This window comes from Carassius gibelio, chromosome B18 (assembly GCF_023724105.1).
Source record: "Carassius gibelio isolate Cgi1373 ecotype wild population from Czech Republic chromosome B18, carGib1.2-hapl.c, whole genome shotgun sequence".
In the NCBI taxonomy this organism is placed as follows: Eukaryota; Metazoa; Chordata; class Actinopteri; order Cypriniformes; family Cyprinidae; genus Carassius; species Carassius gibelio.
In genome coordinates, this window is record NC_068413.1 from 13,087,655 (window position 1) to 13,106,472 (window position 18,818).

Genomic DNA, 18,818 nt, shown 5'->3' on the forward strand with positions numbered 1-18,818 from the left:
TTGAGTAAATGATAACATAATAAATTTCTATCCCTTTTTAAAAAAAATAAAAATAATAATCTAAATCAGAAACCAAAACTCCCAGCAGTTGGTGGTGAATGTCTTTATGAGTCATTCGTGCATTCCATTCGTTCAAACGGCTGATTCATTCAGGAATTCAGTAAACAGTATGAATGGGTCTTTGAATCATTGATATAAATCATTCAGAAACTAAACACCGCTGCGTTGCTCAGAGGCACACAGCAATTCTGTTGTGACTTTATCGGTAATACTTTTGTTGGCAAAACTGAGCAAAAACAGACAATATTGTGTTTAAAATATAACACAATATTAACTTCTTATATACTGAACATTTCCACTCGTTATATTTGGGACAAACAGCACTCGTGTGATATTGCTCTCCTTGCTCGTGTAATATTGCTTTTAATATTACACGATAATTGTAATATTTCTGCCCCAATATCTTGAATTTAAGGCATAACTGCATTCATGGAGTTGTCTGTATCATATTTTATCAATCAACTGTATGAAATGTAAGATGACGTACAGGTCTGGGGGCGGGGCCAATGCATTAACAATGTTATAATATTTTAATCACGTTTTTTTTTTTATATTTGTTAAACTGACAGCGCTAATTATATTATATTATATTATATTACAATAATTTACTATAGTAACATGTAATACAACACAAAACATAACAGTAGTTTTCACTGCTAATACCATATGACTTTTTCCTTATTTAATTGAGTATTTTTAAATGTGTACTGTCTTCGCTTTACTTTTATCAGGTGGTGTGGTGCTTATTTTAACAGATCTGACCTTTAGCCTTTTTGTCTGTCCTGATTCATATAGTTGTTCCTGTATCTTTGATAACATAACTGAAAAGTAATGTTTAATCGGTGTGTGTATGTGTTTCTTATCAGGGTGTGGCCTTGGCTTGATTGGCATTTGCTCCTTTTTTTTTTCATTCTGACTTCCTGTATCTCATCAGTATGTCTGCTGTGTTGTATTCCTCCACTCCTCTAGTTATCATGCTGAAATCTCAGATGCTCCTCTGGCCAGTTTCTTATCTGCTGATTCAGTGTTTCTCCTTTTCCCAGGGCTGGACTGATTTTAGTGCTTTCTCTCTTCAGGCTACACACACAGGGATGCGCTCCTACATTTACAAACAAAGCGCTGTGATTGGCTCGCAGGCGGAGCACACTGGGATGAGGACGTACTATTTCAGTGCGGACACACAGGAGGACATGAATGGCTGGGTCAGGGCCATGAACCAGGCTGCGCTGATGCAAACCCATACAGTGAAGAGGTCAGTGTGTCACAAAACTTTACAGAAACCTTCTCTTAATTAGTATTTAAGGCCAGAAAAATATCTAAACATCATTAAAACTTAGAATTGTGGCAACGTCTCCGAGACACTTATCTGCAAGAAACTTATCTGCATAGCTACCTGAAAAATAATACGCAAGTGCACCTAGGACAAAAGCTTTTTTTTAACGCATAGTGTGGTCAGACCAAATGTTGATTTAATTTAGTTAAATTAATAGAAGTTAATTAATAAAATCTATTTAGAGTTGTTGAGTGTCATCAGCATAGCAGTGATATGAAACTGTATATATATATATATAGATATATATATCAGATGTGGGCTGAGAACGCAAACAGTCAAAATGGCAAAATACCCATCCCTAGTTCAGATACTATAACCATAAATAGGAAAAATCTGGAGTCACACTGTTTTTAAATACAGTGTGAATAGAGGCTGTATAAGCATGTACGTATATGGTTCAGACGATCAATTCTCTCCTTTGACATGTGTAATGCTTACCTCCCAATTTCAGCCATACAAGATTGAAAGTTAGCTGTCACTGCTGGTGATGTCGTTGACCAAGGCACCAAATTGGGATCACGGCAGGATCTTTGAGTTGTCATAGCAGCCCAACACTAATGAGACTAGTGTCAGCTTGAGCTGGCAGTCAGCGAGGCAGAAAATTAGACTGTGATAGTCCAGGATAAAAATGTAATTTCTTTTCATAACTTCATGTAGAGACACAGAGTGGCTTTTCATTCTCATAGATGTCATTATGTTATGTTTCTCCTTAGCCTGAGATGTCTTGTGTTTACCATTTGTTTGGTGCTTTGAATGGAATCAGTCATGCTTACACCTTGCCGTTTCACGTTCAGCTGTAGGAATGTGGGTTTAATGATTTCTCTGTGGAATCCAGTGTTAATTTCGTTGACTAAATATTTTCGTCATTATTTTCGTCACGAATATATTTTTGCGGACGAAAACGAAACGAAAACTAAAATAGAAGGCACTGATGGAGACTAAAACTATGACTAAATTGATTGACATTATCGTCAACGAATAAAGGACGAGACGAAAATAGACTGTGACGAAAATCAAATCAGCAGACGGGAGAGATGCGAGGAATGAACAAAAGAACCGGCAAAACGTAACAGGCGAGACTGCATGAGAGAAGAGAACCAATCCGAGCCTGACTTATTGAGACGTGAAGCGAAGGTTTTTAGTTTTTAAATGAGCTCCCGGGAAGACGGCATTCGAAGAGGTGATGTCTAAAAGAGCGACAAAATGTCCACAGCTCACTTCACGTTTGACGACGAACAAAACAAAACAAAGCGTAAAGCACGCGGAGCGCTCATTCGTGGCAAGAACACAACCAATTTGAAAAGACATTTACAGACGAGCCAGCCGGACATTTTCTCAAATGTAATTTCACAACGATGTTCTTTTGTTTATTGAGCTAAGCAAAATTGGAACAGTGCAGTGCGTAGATGTTGTAGCATTAAATATTACGAACTGAAAAGTAATGTAAAATAGCCCCTTCTTCAAGTTAGATGAGAGCACAATACTAATACGTAATATCATGATAAATACATTTGATTAATACTAATGTTTCGTATATTTTATAATGTTCTACTTGTTGACAATATCACAAATATTTCTATATTAGTCATGTGAAACGTGAATGTTCACATCCTATCATTATACATACTAATCTAGCAATATTGTAGTATTTAAAACATACAATATTGCTAGACAAATTAATACCTTATAAAATCTTGTTACTTTTTTTATCCACCTAGCTGCCAACTTATTAAATATTTACTTTAAATGTATGCACTTATTGTTCGGCTCAGCTGTAAGCTTTAAGGTCCTGGACCTAACGTTATTTTTCTTTTATTGATGGTCAATTGGCAGCTAGTTATTGTTTACATTATCATGACAGTGTTTGTTGCTGCATAAAAGCTTTTGAATCGAAATAAAGACACAGTTGTGTTGAAATAAAGTTGAATTTGTGTTTTATATATTATGGTTAAGTTTGTTTCCTATACCAGCTGTAAAAAATTGTCTAGTAAATCTGTTATTGATTTTAGTCTTATTTTAGTCGACTAAAATACCAAGCAATTTTAGTCGACTAAAATACCAAGCAATTTTAGTCGACTAAAATAAGACTAAAATTAAAACAAATCAGATGACTAAAACTTGACTAAAACTAAAAAGAATTATAGTCAAAAGACTAAGACTAAAACTAAATTAAAATTTCGTGTCAAAATTAACACTGGTGGAATCTCTGTAGGATTGGTTTTGGTCCAGTTTATTTGCACATGTGGCTATTTGTTTGAATACTCTTGAGTGCAATCTGCAATATGCCCACGAAGTGCACATGCAATTTGATCAATTGCAGAAACCTCTTAGTAGCTACCCTTTATTTGGCTAAAATCAAAGACGAATAGTTTGAAATTGAACACATAAATGAGTACTTGTACAGTACTTTAAAGCTTAGAAATAAATTTAAAAACGCTGTACTGCTAGATAATGTGATGCTAAATTAAAGGCCTCTTAACCGTACTTACAGAAAACACATTCACATATTTTTCAAAAGTATTGTCAAACCTTGCCAAATGTCAAATTAAAAGTTTTTCTTTTATGTGCATATAATATTTTGATGGAAACTAACATATTCAGCAGATAAAGTACTGTATTCTAATTTTAACTGTAGTGTTACATTTAATGTTTTATATTTTATTAATTTACTACATTTTACATTTACTGAATTGCAACTTCATAATTACAAAAGTGTAAATACAAATGTATTTAAATCTGTGACATACATGTTAATAGGAATTACATTATATTTTAGTCTGTGAAATATAAGCCAATGAAATCAACCAATCAGAGCTGCGGTCCGTAACTTTGTTTGTGTTCAAAATTTACAAAATGTATATAATAAGCGAGTACACCATGAATCCATTTTGCAAACCGTGTTTTTGGCTTGTTCTGAATCACTAGGGTGCACCTATAATAAGTGTTTATATTCGGACTATTTTAGATTGCTTCGGGGGTACCGTGGCGGAGTAACCCAGTACCTTTGTGATTCTTCATAGACATAAACAGAGAGAAGTAGAAGTTGATCTTTAAATGCAAGATATTTCAATTTTACCTGAGGTTCCACTTTAGCAACATCACATATGCTTCACTATATCTTTAGTTGGAATTCAGCATTACTTCTGCACAAGATAAGTACATTAGTATAGTAAAAATACAATTGAAGGGTATTTTGTATTAAGTACATATATATATGTAAATGTATTTGTAGTATACTTTGCATGAAATAAATGCATTAAAAAATACATTATAGTATATACTAATACTAATATAGTATAATTTTTTTCACTATAGGGAAGGATACTGAATCTTAACTACATATTTATCAAACAGTGCACAAACAATTACATCCCTAAATACCGTAGATATCATCAGGCCTAAAGGAACAGCTGTTCATGTTAAAATGCAGATGGAGATTTGTCTTTTGTAGACTTTGAGTGTGTCTGAATACAAAGAGCCACTAGAGGCTATTTCTTTTTAGTCTGTGCAGTTTGGATATTATTAGTCTGACTGTAGAGTGAGCTCCAGTAGAGATAGCCACACTCCCAGTGGCCATGTCTTCTCCAAATGTAGATTCACTGAAGGCCTGATTCAATCATGTCACATTTAGACTGCTATATACGGACAGTTTGAAGCCAGAATTAACTTTACATGGGGATACTGAATCATTTTTCATTCTAAATTTGTTGTTTTAAGAAACCAAGCATTGAGTATTTGCAAAGTTTAACAGACTATTTAGTGCTCACTGTAGCAGTAAGGCTTTACGTATAAATGATATTTAAGCATGAAATGTGAGTGGTGTTTGTGCAAACCTCACTTATACAATGCTAGATTCTTGTAGGCTCTTGCCAGGGTGTTACTTTTTAGCTATTATCATATTTATTTTACTGTTTTTATTTGGTCTAGTTTTAGTCTGTGAAAACTTAGTCACATCTTCATCATGCTGTATAATGGTGAAACTGAGACAAAATAATTTTTGCTCAAAATTATAATTGCAATGATTGTTGTCATTGGAAAAATTTATTTATTGCATTTTCACCAGTAAGCACAAACCAACAGAATGTGAACTTACATGTAGTGTACGGATTTACTAAAGGCTAATTAATATATACATTAATAATACATTAGTATATATACTGTACACTCTCTCTGTTAACATTAAGAAAACTGGTAAAATGACACAAAAAACATTGTATTTCCTAATAATAATTCCTAATTGCTATAATGTTTCTCTATAAAAAACAAAAAACAAAAAAACAGTAGTTGAGTAAGTGTTTTTTTTTAATTTGGTGATTTCAGACCATCATCAGCAGTTCTGCAATTAAGTGTAAGCATGTGTGCATGGTTGCCAGATTGCAAAAATTAAGCGAAAAACCGGGCAGAAAATGTATGTTGATATCGGTCAACTGCACACATCAAAGCTCACGTAGTAGGCATATAATTTTTTTCTCCTTTTTAAGTTTTAAATGTAAATAGAGATTTTTGTATAGTTTTTTAAAATAAATTTTATGCTTGTCTTTTATCGTCAATGATATTGCATGTTGCTGTACTCACACTTATCGTTTATTGACTTTGTAACGATATTGCGTTCGTAATCATCGGGAAGAAGGAGGCGGGAACCGGCACACAATCAAAAATCACTTTAATAATTCAAAAATAAATACAAAACGGCGCACCAGCCCCTCACGGACGACTGGTGCGCATAAATAAAAAGCAAACACATAAAATTAAGTCCCAGGCCTGGTCCTCTCTCGTCCTTCACTGTCGTCGCTCCAGTTTTATATCCTTCCATCTCCTACGTGGGACTCGATACTGGCGGTGGGGCGCAGGTGCAGCTCATCTTCAATCACTACACCTGGCCTCACTCCTCGTTCCCACGCCTCTCGGCCCCGCCCTACTCGCCACAGACCTTAACTGTCATGCGATGTCAACAAACATTCTTCGTCATAGTTTTCGTTAATGAAATGAACTCTACTGCGGCGTTGGTCAAGCAGTGCCTTTTTCTGCTACATTGATGTTTATATTTAGTTTTATGAGCAGATTCCCTCACGTATAAAGGCTTTGTTACTATATGATCCGGACTCCATGCTTTGGAATGGTGTTAATCTAACAGACCTGACATGTGATCTGACAGCATGATAACAGCATCATATAATAGACTCATAAACCCTCACTGACCTTTGCACATGTCATGTTATCTCCGCACAGAGACGAGTCGGATCATCCAGACCAAGTGAACGTTTCTGAGAAACTCAAGCAGCAGGCTGTTCCTCAGACCAACCACATCAACAGCTACGTGATTCCAGAGCCCGAGGTCATCCAAAGTGACGGGCTGCTGGAGGAGAAGCAGGAAGGGTCTGTCGGAGAAGTGGAGATTCAGGTTGCTCCAAGAGAGATGGAGCCGGCGAGGGGTAAATCTCCAGCGAGCAGGATAGTGGAGGTGGAGGTTTTAGCTCCAGGGTCGACACCAGCATCCCAAGTTCCCTCTCGAGCTCCTTCCAGGGCCGTCTCGACCCCGCCAGTGCTGAGGAACGGTACACCCGTAGAGCAGAACGGAAAGCCTGGGTATCAAAGGGGGCCTACACCATCTTCTCAAACTCCTGTTCAGGTACAGAGGAGGAGTGCACTGGAGAAGGTGGAGAACTGGGTCAAAGTACAGAAGGAAGAACGCCAGGGGTGAGTATATACATCTGTCGCGAATTTTTAAGCAGGCGAAATTCAAAATATGATACTTTTCTTACCGTTCGCGCCATGTAATAATATAGCAGAAGTAGTTAGAGTAGTATGGTGGTATGCTTCTCTGAATTCAGCCACAGACACAGAGTCGGATCTTACTGTGGAGAGTCATGGGATATATCGCCTCCAAGTGGTGGAAATCTTAATCATCAGCATCATGACAGAAAACAGCACCCTAATTTTCAGTTTGTCAAGTAGACAGGAAATGCCATTCACATTTCATTTTACTTTTGTAATGTGAAATGCATATCAATGAATTTTAACAAGTCTTGCACTTTTTTTTATTGTGTTTGAGTTGTGAAAATTGGAAAAGTTGGAAAAACTATTTGATGAAACAAGACATTTTATGTTCTTTAGAATAAAACAAACCAATCCCTCAGTAAGACTAGGGTTGCTTATTAAAAGTAAATCCACCATAATAAATATTTTTCATATGGAGGGCCAGTGTACTCTTAATTAAATAAATAATGAATTCAATAAACAACAATTAAATGTATCAGTTAGGTCTGAAATAATTATATAAATATTAAATAATTCATTATGAATTAAATATTAATTCAAATAATTAATAAATCAATAATTAAATGTATCCATTTATTTAGCAAAAAGCATGAAAACAACCTTTATTGTTTAAATATTTCACAATATCCTCTTTTACACACTACTGCTGTTTAAAGATCTCTTTTTCACAATAAAATTAGCTTTTTCAAAAAGTAGTTTATCTTAAAATAATATAAAATATTATTAATAATGTTATTAATATATATGTTATTAATATATTATAAGTAATATAATATATTTTAAAATCTTACTGATTCTAAACTTTTGAACGGTAGTGTACATAGTGTGTGTGTGTATATATAAATATATATATATATATATATATATATATATATATATATATATATATATAATAAAAATTTTGTTTTAATTTTTATTAATTTCAATTCATTAAAATTTTGGAATCAAGTTTAATATCCCTTAACATCAATTTATTTTGTCCAAATAAATTTTTTTTAAATAATAAATAATCTGGTTATCACAGGTTTGTATCTACTGATGGCACAATTCCACGTCGAACCCCTTCTATTCATCCGAAGTATGGCACAATAGACAAATACCAGTCTTTACCAAAGACCCGCCAACTGCAAAGCCCACCCACTGCTCGCCGTCAGTTGACCAGTGAATACAAGTATTCCCATGACCGGCTTAATCACTTCCAGATGACCCACGGCCACAGCCAGCGGCCTGCGACGCACGACAACACTGTGTGGCAGCTCTACGAATGGCAACAGAGACAGCAGTATCGCCACGGCAGCCCCACGGCCCCCGTGTACACTCCCGCTCCAGACTACTCCACCGCCGTATCCTCCACCAGAGTCAACTCAGACATTGCTCGCTCCATTTCCGTACCCCCGACCCAGGCAGACATCCCTCCCCCCGGTCCTCCTGGGCCCAGACTGCTGTCTCCGCGTAGACCCCACACACCTGCAGAACGGGTTACAGTCAAACCTCTGGAGGACAGGCCCACCGTGGAGGTGCCTCCATCAAACTCTCCTCACCGTCGACGCTCCTATAAGGTCAGTGGGTGACAACAACAACCAACCTGTTCATCCATAACAGCACAATCCACAGTAGTAGTGTTAAAAAAAAACATATCAAGTATTCATCTCAAGTTTTCACCCAGCAAGTATTAAGCATTAAATCCAAATATTTTTTTGTATGTACTGTCATTTTTATGTCTTTACAAGTCATTCAACAGGGATGGATTAAGTTGATCATAAATAATAAATGCAGACAATTCTAAACTTTTGTAGTGTAGATAGTATTATTATAGTGTTATATATTGATAAGCATGTGTTTTTGATGAAATATTTTGTTTATCTCTTTTCATTTTTATTTTATTTTTTATCATTCTGCAGTCAGCCACGATAGAAAGACGCTCAATGCCTCCATCCGGCTACATCACACATACAGTCAGTGCGCCCAGCCTGCATGGAAAAACAGTAAGACATTTTTTTCCACACAACTAAAAAATATTAAGCGATTAAAAAATACTTTTACATAAAATTTTAGTTAAGTTAATCTGTTTTGTGCTGCTATTAACGAGTCTGTAAGATATCAGCAATTAAAAAAAAAAAAATGACACCCAAAAAACCTTTGCTGCTGGAGCCAGTCCTCTTCTTTTCGTGGCTCTGATGGGCATTTGTGTAAATAATCTGATCACACAACTCTCTCTGTCCTGATCGTACCCTCACAACCTGTGGTCCAGCCGGAGGAGCTCACACTTCTCCTCATCCAGTTACGGAGACACCAGGCCGTGATGGCAGGGGTGCGCAACAGTGCGCTGGCCCACCTCCGGCAGGTGTCCCGGGTGAAGGTCAGGGCTCGGCGTGCCTCTGCTGCTGTTATTTACCCGCCTGGCTCCCTGTAGCTCCCTTGGCTTTGTTACATGATGCTTCTTTGTAGCGTAGCATGGCATGTCAAGCTTAGGGGCTGTATCTGGCTGTCCCACCATCGGCATGAATTGTTTATGCAACCGGTCTGAGGCGTTATGCATACATGAGTATGCTTTGCTGTTGCTCCAAAGTTTGAAAATCCAAAGATCAAAAATGTTTGCTTGCATGAAGTAGGTGTACGCTGGAGTCTGTGGTCCCCGTGAAACCTTATTTAAAGTTCTGGTTGCAGGATATGCGTAGATTATTTCAACAGTAATGTCATAATAATCATGTTATGTTATTGGTTTGTGTGCAAAAGTATGTCGATCTAAGTGTAATTACATTGGTTTGTACTGAATGCTTTGGCATCGAGGACTGAGGTAATGTTAAACGATTATTTGTTAACACCTTACAATGAGGTGTCATGAACTAACAATGAGCAATACATTTTTACCCTGGGAGGTGTTAGTTCATAATGTTCATGTTAGTTCACATTAGCTAATGTTAACAGTTACAACATTTGATCATTAGTAAATGTTGAAGTTAACATTGATAAAGATTGATAAACACTATAGAATGTTTAAAATCACTTTAATGTCGTTCCAAACCCATAAGACCTTACTTTATCTTCGGGAAACAAATTAAGATATTCTTGATGAAATCCGAGAGCTTTCTGACACTGCGTAAACGGCAATGCAACTGAAATGTTCAAGGCCCAGATCGGATCAGATTTCATCAGAATATTTCAATTTGTGTTCTGGAGATAAACAAAGGTGTTATGGATTTGGAACGACATGAGGGTGAGCAATAAAGACAGAATTTTCATTTTTGGGTGAACTATCCATTTAATTGTTAGTTATATAATGTGGTTAACTCATGTCAACAAATCAAACCTTGTTGTAAAATATTACCAAATTGTTTCCAGCCTAATGTCAATGTAACACACTCAGAAAAATTCTTAATCTATACTTTTGTTTTGTTTTCCTGCAAAAAATAAAAAATAAACATTCCTAAAACAAACATAAATTTAATTGAGAAGTGAAATCACATAATATATTGATTAATACATATTTTTGTTTTATGCTTAGGTTAAGGATTAAAATATATTTTTAGGCTTATGCTTAAAACAAACACTATTTGCAGCCAAAGGGAGAAAACTTGGTTTAAAAAAGTATGTTCAATGAAATATACTGTGTAATTTCTTACTATCTTACAAAACATTGCTTTTTTAAGTAAATCTCCGCTACTGTTCAAAAGTATGGGGTGAGAGCAACTAATGAAGAAATTAATTATACTGATTAAAAGTAAGAGTAAAGACATTTAAAGTGTTACAAAAGAAATACTTTTGTTTTGAGCTTTCCATAAAAACAAAAACAAAAAAGCTGCAGTCCGTAACTTTTTTTGTGTGTTCAGTATGTGTATAGTAAGAGAGTACACCATGCATCCCTATTCCAAACTGTGTTTTTGGCTTGTCCTGAATCACTACGGTACACTATAATAAGTGTTTATATTCTGACTATTTAAGACTGGTTCGGGTGGGTACTGCTGCGGAGGAGTCCAGTACCTGCATAGACATACACAAAGAGAGGTAGCTCCGGCTACAATGTTCTTCCGCAAGACGTAAGCAGATCTGCTTATTAACAGCTAGAGCGCCAAAAGTTACGGACTTCAGCTTTAAATAATTTATTAATCACAGAATCAGCATATTAAAATTATTTCTGAAGGATCATGTGACTCTGAAGATTGGACAAGTGACTGCTGAAAATTCTGCTTTGCCATCACAGGAATAAATGACATTTTCAAATATATTGAAATTGAAAACAAAAAAAATATTTCACATTTTTCTGTTTTTGCTGTATTTTGATCCAATAGATGCAGCCATTGGACATAATAGACTTCTTTTAAAAGCATTTAAAAAAAATCTTGCCAACCCCCGTCAATCTTTTGAGCGGTAGTGTGTATAACGGTCACTTGCATGTAAATGCGAAACAGTGTTCAACAAAGGAGTCTGTGGGGTCAAGCCAGTAGTGTGATATGTGTAGTTTGTCCAGCTATATAGCCAGCTATTGCTTCAGTGCTAGTGCAGTGTTACACTAAAGTGTGTGGTGGACAGATAAAACAACTCATAAGTGTTCATTAAAGAGTAGAAGAGTGTCAATTGAAATGTTTCCTGCTACTTACAGGCTGATGACACATACATGGACTTGAAGAAGGACCTGGAATATTTAGATCTGAAGGTGGGACCCCTCCATATCTCTCTTATTCCTGTCTTACCTTTTTCTTAAACCTTCTGTATTAACACACTAACACAGCACAGAAAGCTCACTTGGGTTGAGGAATCATTTCAGAGATTGATTATATTTAGTATGATAACTTTGTGGCGTAATCAGGAATTATAGAATGGGAGTGGTACGGATAATGATCCAGCGTATATGAGGCTGGCCCTTCTTTGACTGTAACTGTCTATCTCCGTTTGCCACAGATGAAAAGTTTAGAGCCATTGATCCTCATGGTTCACAGTGTGTTACAAACCTGCACTGCGGGGGGTTTGAGACCGCTCTGGAACGTAAGCACTGTCGGCATCCAGAGTGTGCGCATTCCCATTGCTTTACACGGTGCACATAGCTTTGTGTTGGCACTAGCCTGGCACCTGCACGCCTATCCTCCCTGCCTTCTGATATGTTGTGCTGTGGGTATGTGTGATTGGGTCAATGAGACGGCAGGTCTGGATGGGACGGGCAAGCTCAGTGCATGTGCAGGGAATGATCCACATTTAGCCAGCTGATTCTCCAATGCATTCTGTTTCTTTCTTTATCAACCTATTTATCTCATTAAGATGATATCTAGTAATGATGTGTAGATTTCTAGATCATCTGTATGTTGTAGCAGTAGAGTATTCCTCTGAAACTTCCCGTAAGGCCTCCAGTGTCAGTGTTGGGGAAAATACTTCTTAAATTCTTAATTCCTTCTTGAAACGGTTATTCAGAAAATTTACTAGCTTCACAACAAGCTGCGAACAAAATGTAGCTAACTACATTGATGGGGGCAGTTTTCAATTATATAATTATCAGAAATGATGATATAGTTTAAAACAATAAACTTAAACAGCGCTGTAATTTCTGTAAACTGTCATTCAAAAGTTTGGAGTCCGTAAGATTTAAAAAGTGCATTAAATTGTTATTAAGATATTAAGTAGCAGAACTGTTTGCAGCATTGTTAATAATAAGAAATCAGCACATTAGAATGATTTCGTAAGGATCATGTGGCTGCTGAAAATTCAGCTTAAAAAAAAAAAAATTTGTTTTTAAATTGTAAATGTAAAATGTTTAATTAAATTATAAATTGTAATATTTCACAGAATCAATGCTTTACTAGGCTACATTTTAATCAAATAAATTCAGACTTGGTGGGCATAAACATAAAAAAAAAAAAAAACATGCTTCAGTTGTACTGTCTACAAACTTTTGAAAAGCAGCATTACTAAATCAAAAACGGTGCTAAATGTATTTTTGTTTTTTTTGCTTTTTATTGTTAAAAAAATATACTAATAACTGTATATCACTACAAAAAGAAGACATAAAATGCTGGTTTTAATTATTGAAAACTGTTTTTGATCAATGTCATTTAAATGAATCACCCAGATGATTTAAATTAGCCTATCCTGTTACTATTTGATAGAAAGAAACATTTAAGTTTGACTCTTCTCACTTGGTTGCAAGTCTATGTGTCAAATAATGTGAAAATAAAAAAGTACACTGTTTTGAAACCAGCTAAGCAAAGTTGTAGCTTTGCTATTTTAAGTTAGTTCCTTCCCCACACTGTCCAGTTCATCGTTGTCCAGAGCTTGGGTTTCTTTTATGAGTTTACCATGCAGTGTTTTTGGTGGAGGCTTTATTTTAGACATTTCATTTATGTCCCACAGCTGTATTCTTTTGGCATGAAGATCGTGAGACACCATCCTGCCATTTTGCTTCCAGAAAGCTTCAGCTCCTACATGTGTGCAATAGAAATGAAGAATAATGTCTCAAAGCTTCTCACTGTGACTTTAAGTACAGTGGCCATTGTACTGTACAGTGCTGGTCTTGCTTTGCTTGTGTTGAATAGTTGTGTTTCTGTCTCTGGAGCACTAAGACAAGAAAGCTTTTTCTGTTAACTGTCTAATAGGTGAGTGGGACAGAGACTCTGAAAGGACGGCCGGCAAAGCCAGTGAAGGTGGCAGAAAGTGATGTAGATGTGAGTATAGAGGACAAATCAATGTCTTACTCTTTAATTATGTATTGCTATACACAAATCAACATTATTTCATATTATTTAGCTAAATTTCCTGCTCCATAATGCTCTGTTTGTTACTGCAGGTGACACTGAGTCGATTGTGTGAGCAAGACAAAATACTGCAAGAGCTTGAGTTCAGACTCAGTGGACTTAAGGATGATAAGGTGAGGCAAATTTGACTTTTACTTTGATCTTGTTGTTATGGGGATGTCAGTGTTGTTATCTTCGCTCTTTCTTTCTAGGACAAGCTTGAGTCTGTTCTGGATGTGTCCCACCAGCAGATGGAGCAGTACAAGGATCAGCCGGCTCATGCAGAGAAGATCGCCTACCAGCAGCGACTTCTTCAAGAGGACCTGGTGCATATTCGAGCTGACATGTCTAGAGTTTCAAAGGTGAGTAGATTATGTGGTGTAGTCCTACAGTGCTTCCCATCTCCATTCATCCATATAATATAATATATATATCCATTCTCCAAATCGCTTGTCATAGGGGTCCAAGTAATATAATATTTAATGTAATTTGTAATAAGTAAATAATAAGTAAACTGATTTGTTGGTGTGAAATAAGCTTTAATTGTTCATATATTTGTGTTGTTCAGGAGATGGAGAGATCGTGGGAGGACTACAGCAGGCTGGAGCAGTCAGTGGAACAGCTGAGGGACGTCCTGCAGACTCAGATGAATCTCTGCACATCACCTCAGGTCTTTTTTTCTCTCCATTTCTGCATTCTTTTTTATAGTCCTGTCTTTTTTGCTATCATGATTTTCTCTCACCTATTTGATTAGCTGACTTATTCATTTTTTACAGAAAAATATGCAGTCACCTTTACTTAGAATAAGTTATTTTAGTAACAGTAGTTCTGGCATGAAACTCTAGATGGCGCAGTCCAATAGATCTAACTCAGTATGACATAAGGACATCATTATCACACGTCACAGCTGATTGGTTCTCTCCTGTATCGGTAAACAATGAGTTTGTTGCTCAACATTCAGATATTTGGCTAATGCTTGTGGTAGCAGTTGCAGCACACTTCAGAAAGCCTCCACCTTCCCCAGCTCCACCTGTATAGATCTGCTTTTGGTTGATCATGTATGATATGTGGGTTATTTACATATGTTTTATGTGCAGCAGCAGTATTTCTTGTGGATGTATTGGCAGTAGAAGTACTTGCTCTGCAGCAGCAGCGTAGCAGATCTGTTCTGCTAAAACCAAATACATTAACAGTCATGTACATTACTATGCTAAACCCTCCAAGAGTTTTCATGACAGAAATACTATTATGTTTTCTTAATACTTTGAATTAGCTTTTAATTTTATATTTTCTTCTGTAGTTTTTATTAGTTTTGGTAATTAGTTTTAGTTTATTGTGCTCAATTCATTTTAGTTCTTAAGCTTAAACTAAATGTGAATAAGAAATGTTGACTTGGCCAGAGCTGGGTAATAACGGATTACGTGTAATCTGGATTACATATTCAGATTCTTAAAATTAAGTATTTGTAATTAGATTAAAATACATTTTAAAATACTCATAATCAGTCTGCAGTTACTTTTTCATTGATTAATTGATAAATTATTCAGGATTTATAGATTTTTCCTAATTCCTTTTTTTTTTCATCTTTTAAATGTTCCTTTCTAAAATAGCCAACCGCTTGTATACCATCATAGAGTCTTTCAGTTTGATGGACATTCACACAGAAACAAGTCACTGACCACTGGATTTACAAGAATCATCTCTGGTTTAAGAACTGTTTCAACATCGCATCGACTACTGAAGAACACATTCTTTTTTATTTGAATAATCACTTAGTAGGTTATTTGGCCATGTATTACTGTGTTCTTTGGAAGGCTTTTGTCTTTCAAACACATTAAAAGGCACAAATTCATGTGTGTACACCAAGAATGATAACTATATCAGCATCCACACCAACACACGCTAACATTGTTTTTCATAAATGTGCACAGCAGTTAATCACATTCTGCTTTAAATACATAAAGTCATCGGATTCTAATGGGTTGTCAATGTTTTTTTTTTTTTTTAAGTGCAACTAGCGTAAACTTAAATCAATTTTTAAAACTATATATTTATTGTTATAGTTGGTGTGAACAGGCCTTTACTTTTTTTCAAGTAATTAATTGTTTTTATGTGGTTTTAGTGATAATAATCCTGGATATAAGAATAAAAATAGCATATGAATAGGTGTTTTTTTTTTTTTCTAAGGAGAAAAATCAGTTGAGGAGGGAGCTCTGGAGGATAGAGGATGTGATGACTGGACTGAGCTCATCCAAAGAAACCTTCAAAATCACCATAGACTCAGTGAAGAACCCAGGTAAGAATGGACTAGTTAGTTGAAGTCAATGAACATACTACAGAGCTTGCTCTTGTTAATATAACAGTATGTAACTCTTGCATTTGTGCTTCTCAATGTTTGTGTCCAGAGAGAAAACTTGTGCCTTCAATGATTGAGTCGACAGTGCCTTCTCGGTGCATGACCCCATCCGCAGTCGAGGTACGGTCACCCCAACGCAGTCTTACCTCCAGTCCCTTATCACTGCCCATGTACAATGAAGATCTTCAGCAGCATCCTCACTCTGTGCCAAAATGGGTATGTATTGCTTGACTGGTGCTGTTCTTGGAATTATTGTACTGTAAGGTACTTTAAACAAAAGGCCGTTGCTAAAGCCAAATAATTAACAATATTTAATGGTTTACTTAATTGCATGATATTGTTTTTTAGGAAGAGGATGATGCTCCACCCAGACCACCTTTGCCCCTCCTCTATGATGAGGACACACCCCCTGTTGTCCCGCCCCTACCTAAAGAGACATCGGTCATCAGACACACCTCTGTCCGTGGCCTCAAACGACAGTCTGATGAGAGGAAACGAGACCGAGAAAGCAGCTATGTGAATGGAGACTGCAGGGTATTTTTAACTCCTTCATGAAGGTCATTGTTATTGTAAAGTTAACAATGAACCTCACTCTTAACATCAGTGTTGTCATTGTTAACTGAAACTAAAACTATTCAATGTTGTTTTCAGTCATTTAAATAATGCTGAAATAAAAAAAGACATCTATATATACAGTGAACAAAATTATAAACACAACACTGAGCTGAACTCAAAGATCTAAGACCTTTTCTATATACACAAAAGGCATATTTCTCTCAAATATTGTTCACAAATCTGTCTAAATCTGTGTTCGTGAGCACTTCTCCTTTGCCGAGACAATCCATCCCCCTCACAGGTGTGGCATATCATGATGCTGATTAGAAAGCATGATTATTGCACAGGTGTGCCTTAGGCTGGCCACAATAAAAGGCCATTCTAAAATGTGAAGTTTTACTGTATTGGGGGGTTCGGGGGGGTCTGAAAACAAGTCAGTATCTGTGTGACCACCATTTGCGTCAAACAGTGCAACACATCTCCATCTCTTAGTTGATCAGGCTGTTGATTCTGGCCTGTGGAATGTTGGTCCCTTCCTCTTCAATGGCTGTACGAAGTTGCTGGATATTGGCAGGAACTGGAACACGCTCTCATATACACCGATCCAGAGCATCCCAAACATGCTCAGTGGGTGACATGTCCAGTGAGTATGCTGGCCATGCAAGAACTGGGATGTTTTCAGCTTCCAGGAACTGTGTACAGATCCTTGCAACATGGGGCCGTGCATTATCATGCTGCAACATGAGGTGATGGTCGTGGATGAATGGCACAACAATGGGCCTCAGGATCTCGTCATGGGGTCTCTGTGCATTCAACATGCCATCAATAATATGCACCTGTGTTTGTTGTCCTTAACATATGCCTGCCCATACTATAACCCCACTGCCACCATGGACCACTCGATCCACAATGTTGACATCAGCAAACCACTCACACACATGACGCCATACACAATGTCTGCCATCTGCCCGACGAGCATGTAGATGAGCTTCCCTGAGACAGTTTCTGACAGTTTGTGCAGATATACTTTGGGAATGCAAACCGATTGTTGCAGCAGCTGTCCGGTTAGTTAGTCTCAGATGATCTTGGAGGTGAAGATGTGACTGACACTCCCTCTGAGTTAAAACAAACCAATATACCGGAGTAATTAATTTACGCAAACAGTACTGACTGAACTGCTGTGAAGAGAGAACCGAAGATGAACATCGAGCCGAGCCAGATAACGAACGAAAGAAAGATTGACTCGCAGTTATTGAATAATTAATTAGTTATTTAATTTAATGACCTAATGTTTTAACACCATCCGTGTAACCATGACATTTTAGTCTTTGCATTGTGATTGATTATTCTGCAGTTAGGATGAAATGAAATGTTTGGGCTTTAGGTGGAACTGCGGTCGTATCTGAGTGAACCAGAGCTTCCTGGAGCAGGAACAGATCAAGTGGACCGAGGCTACCTGACTCTTCAACGAAGAGGTGAAATATTACTACAGGTTATCTTTTAAGACACATGATGCTTTTAGTGGTAAAATGCAATTTAACAAGTTTTAATACCAGTATACCTAAAAACAAAAACAAAAAATTTTGTGATCACTTAGGTCTATCAGGCTCTTCATCCAGAATAAACCAGTACGGTGTGACTTCCTATTCACTAAGGAGAGCAGATTCAGCATTTTCGACAACAGTGAGCACCTGATTACTGTAGAAATTATACTTCATTTAACTATTTAAATATATATGTATATTAGATTTTATCTATTTTATTTTACATTTGTAATTTTTTTATGTTATGTTATCATATTGTCCTATTCAAAATGATGTCATAATTAATTGAATAGAATAGAAATAAATATTATACCATGTGTGTGTGTATATATATATATATACTTTTTTTTTTTTTATTGCTTGTAGTCCTGTAAACAGTGTAACAGTTATCCTTGTGCATTGTGGAAATATTTTCAAATATTTTTTAAAAAGCTAAAATTAGCCATCAGTAGCTACGTGTAAAAAGTTGAATC

At 36.5% G+C, this 18,818-nt stretch overlaps 2 protein-coding genes across 8 annotated transcripts in view; one reads left to right on the forward strand and one right to left on the reverse strand.

Annotated features, from left to right (window-relative positions):
- The window catches only part of LOC127977209 (homeobox protein aristaless-like 4), a 539,817-nt gene that overhangs the window by 262,943 nt on the left and 258,056 nt on the right, over window positions 1-18,818 (reverse strand). The window lies entirely within an intron of this gene.
- The window catches only part of LOC127977202 (pleckstrin homology domain-containing family A member 7), a 94,925-nt gene that overhangs the window by 68,725 nt on the left and 7,382 nt on the right, over window positions 1-18,818 (forward strand). For 3 of the 6 annotated variants that reach the window (XM_052581924.1, XM_052581927.1, XM_052581929.1), the window contains 15 exons: window positions 1,137-1,312; window positions 6,623-7,090; window positions 8,196-8,730; window positions 9,073-9,156; window positions 9,423-9,530; window positions 11,772-11,825; window positions 13,753-13,821; window positions 13,944-14,024; window positions 14,103-14,252; window positions 14,459-14,560; window positions 16,078-16,186; window positions 16,296-16,462; window positions 16,595-16,780; window positions 18,186-18,276; window positions 18,399-18,484. In XM_052581924.1, coding sequence (XP_052437884.1) covers window positions 1,137-1,312; window positions 6,623-7,090; window positions 8,196-8,730; window positions 9,073-9,156; window positions 9,423-9,530; window positions 11,772-11,825; window positions 13,753-13,821; window positions 13,944-14,024; window positions 14,103-14,252; window positions 14,459-14,560; window positions 16,078-16,186; window positions 16,296-16,462; window positions 16,595-16,780; window positions 18,186-18,276; window positions 18,399-18,484 — 2,466 coding nt within the window. The remainder of the gene's footprint in view (window positions 1-1,136; window positions 1,313-6,622; window positions 7,091-8,195; window positions 8,731-9,072; window positions 9,157-9,422; window positions 9,531-11,771; window positions 11,826-13,752; window positions 13,822-13,943; window positions 14,025-14,102; window positions 14,253-14,458; window positions 14,561-16,077; window positions 16,187-16,295; window positions 16,463-16,594; window positions 16,781-18,185; window positions 18,277-18,398; window positions 18,485-18,818) is intronic. The other 3 variants (XM_052581925.1, XM_052581926.1, XM_052581928.1) reach the window with 3 other exon arrangements.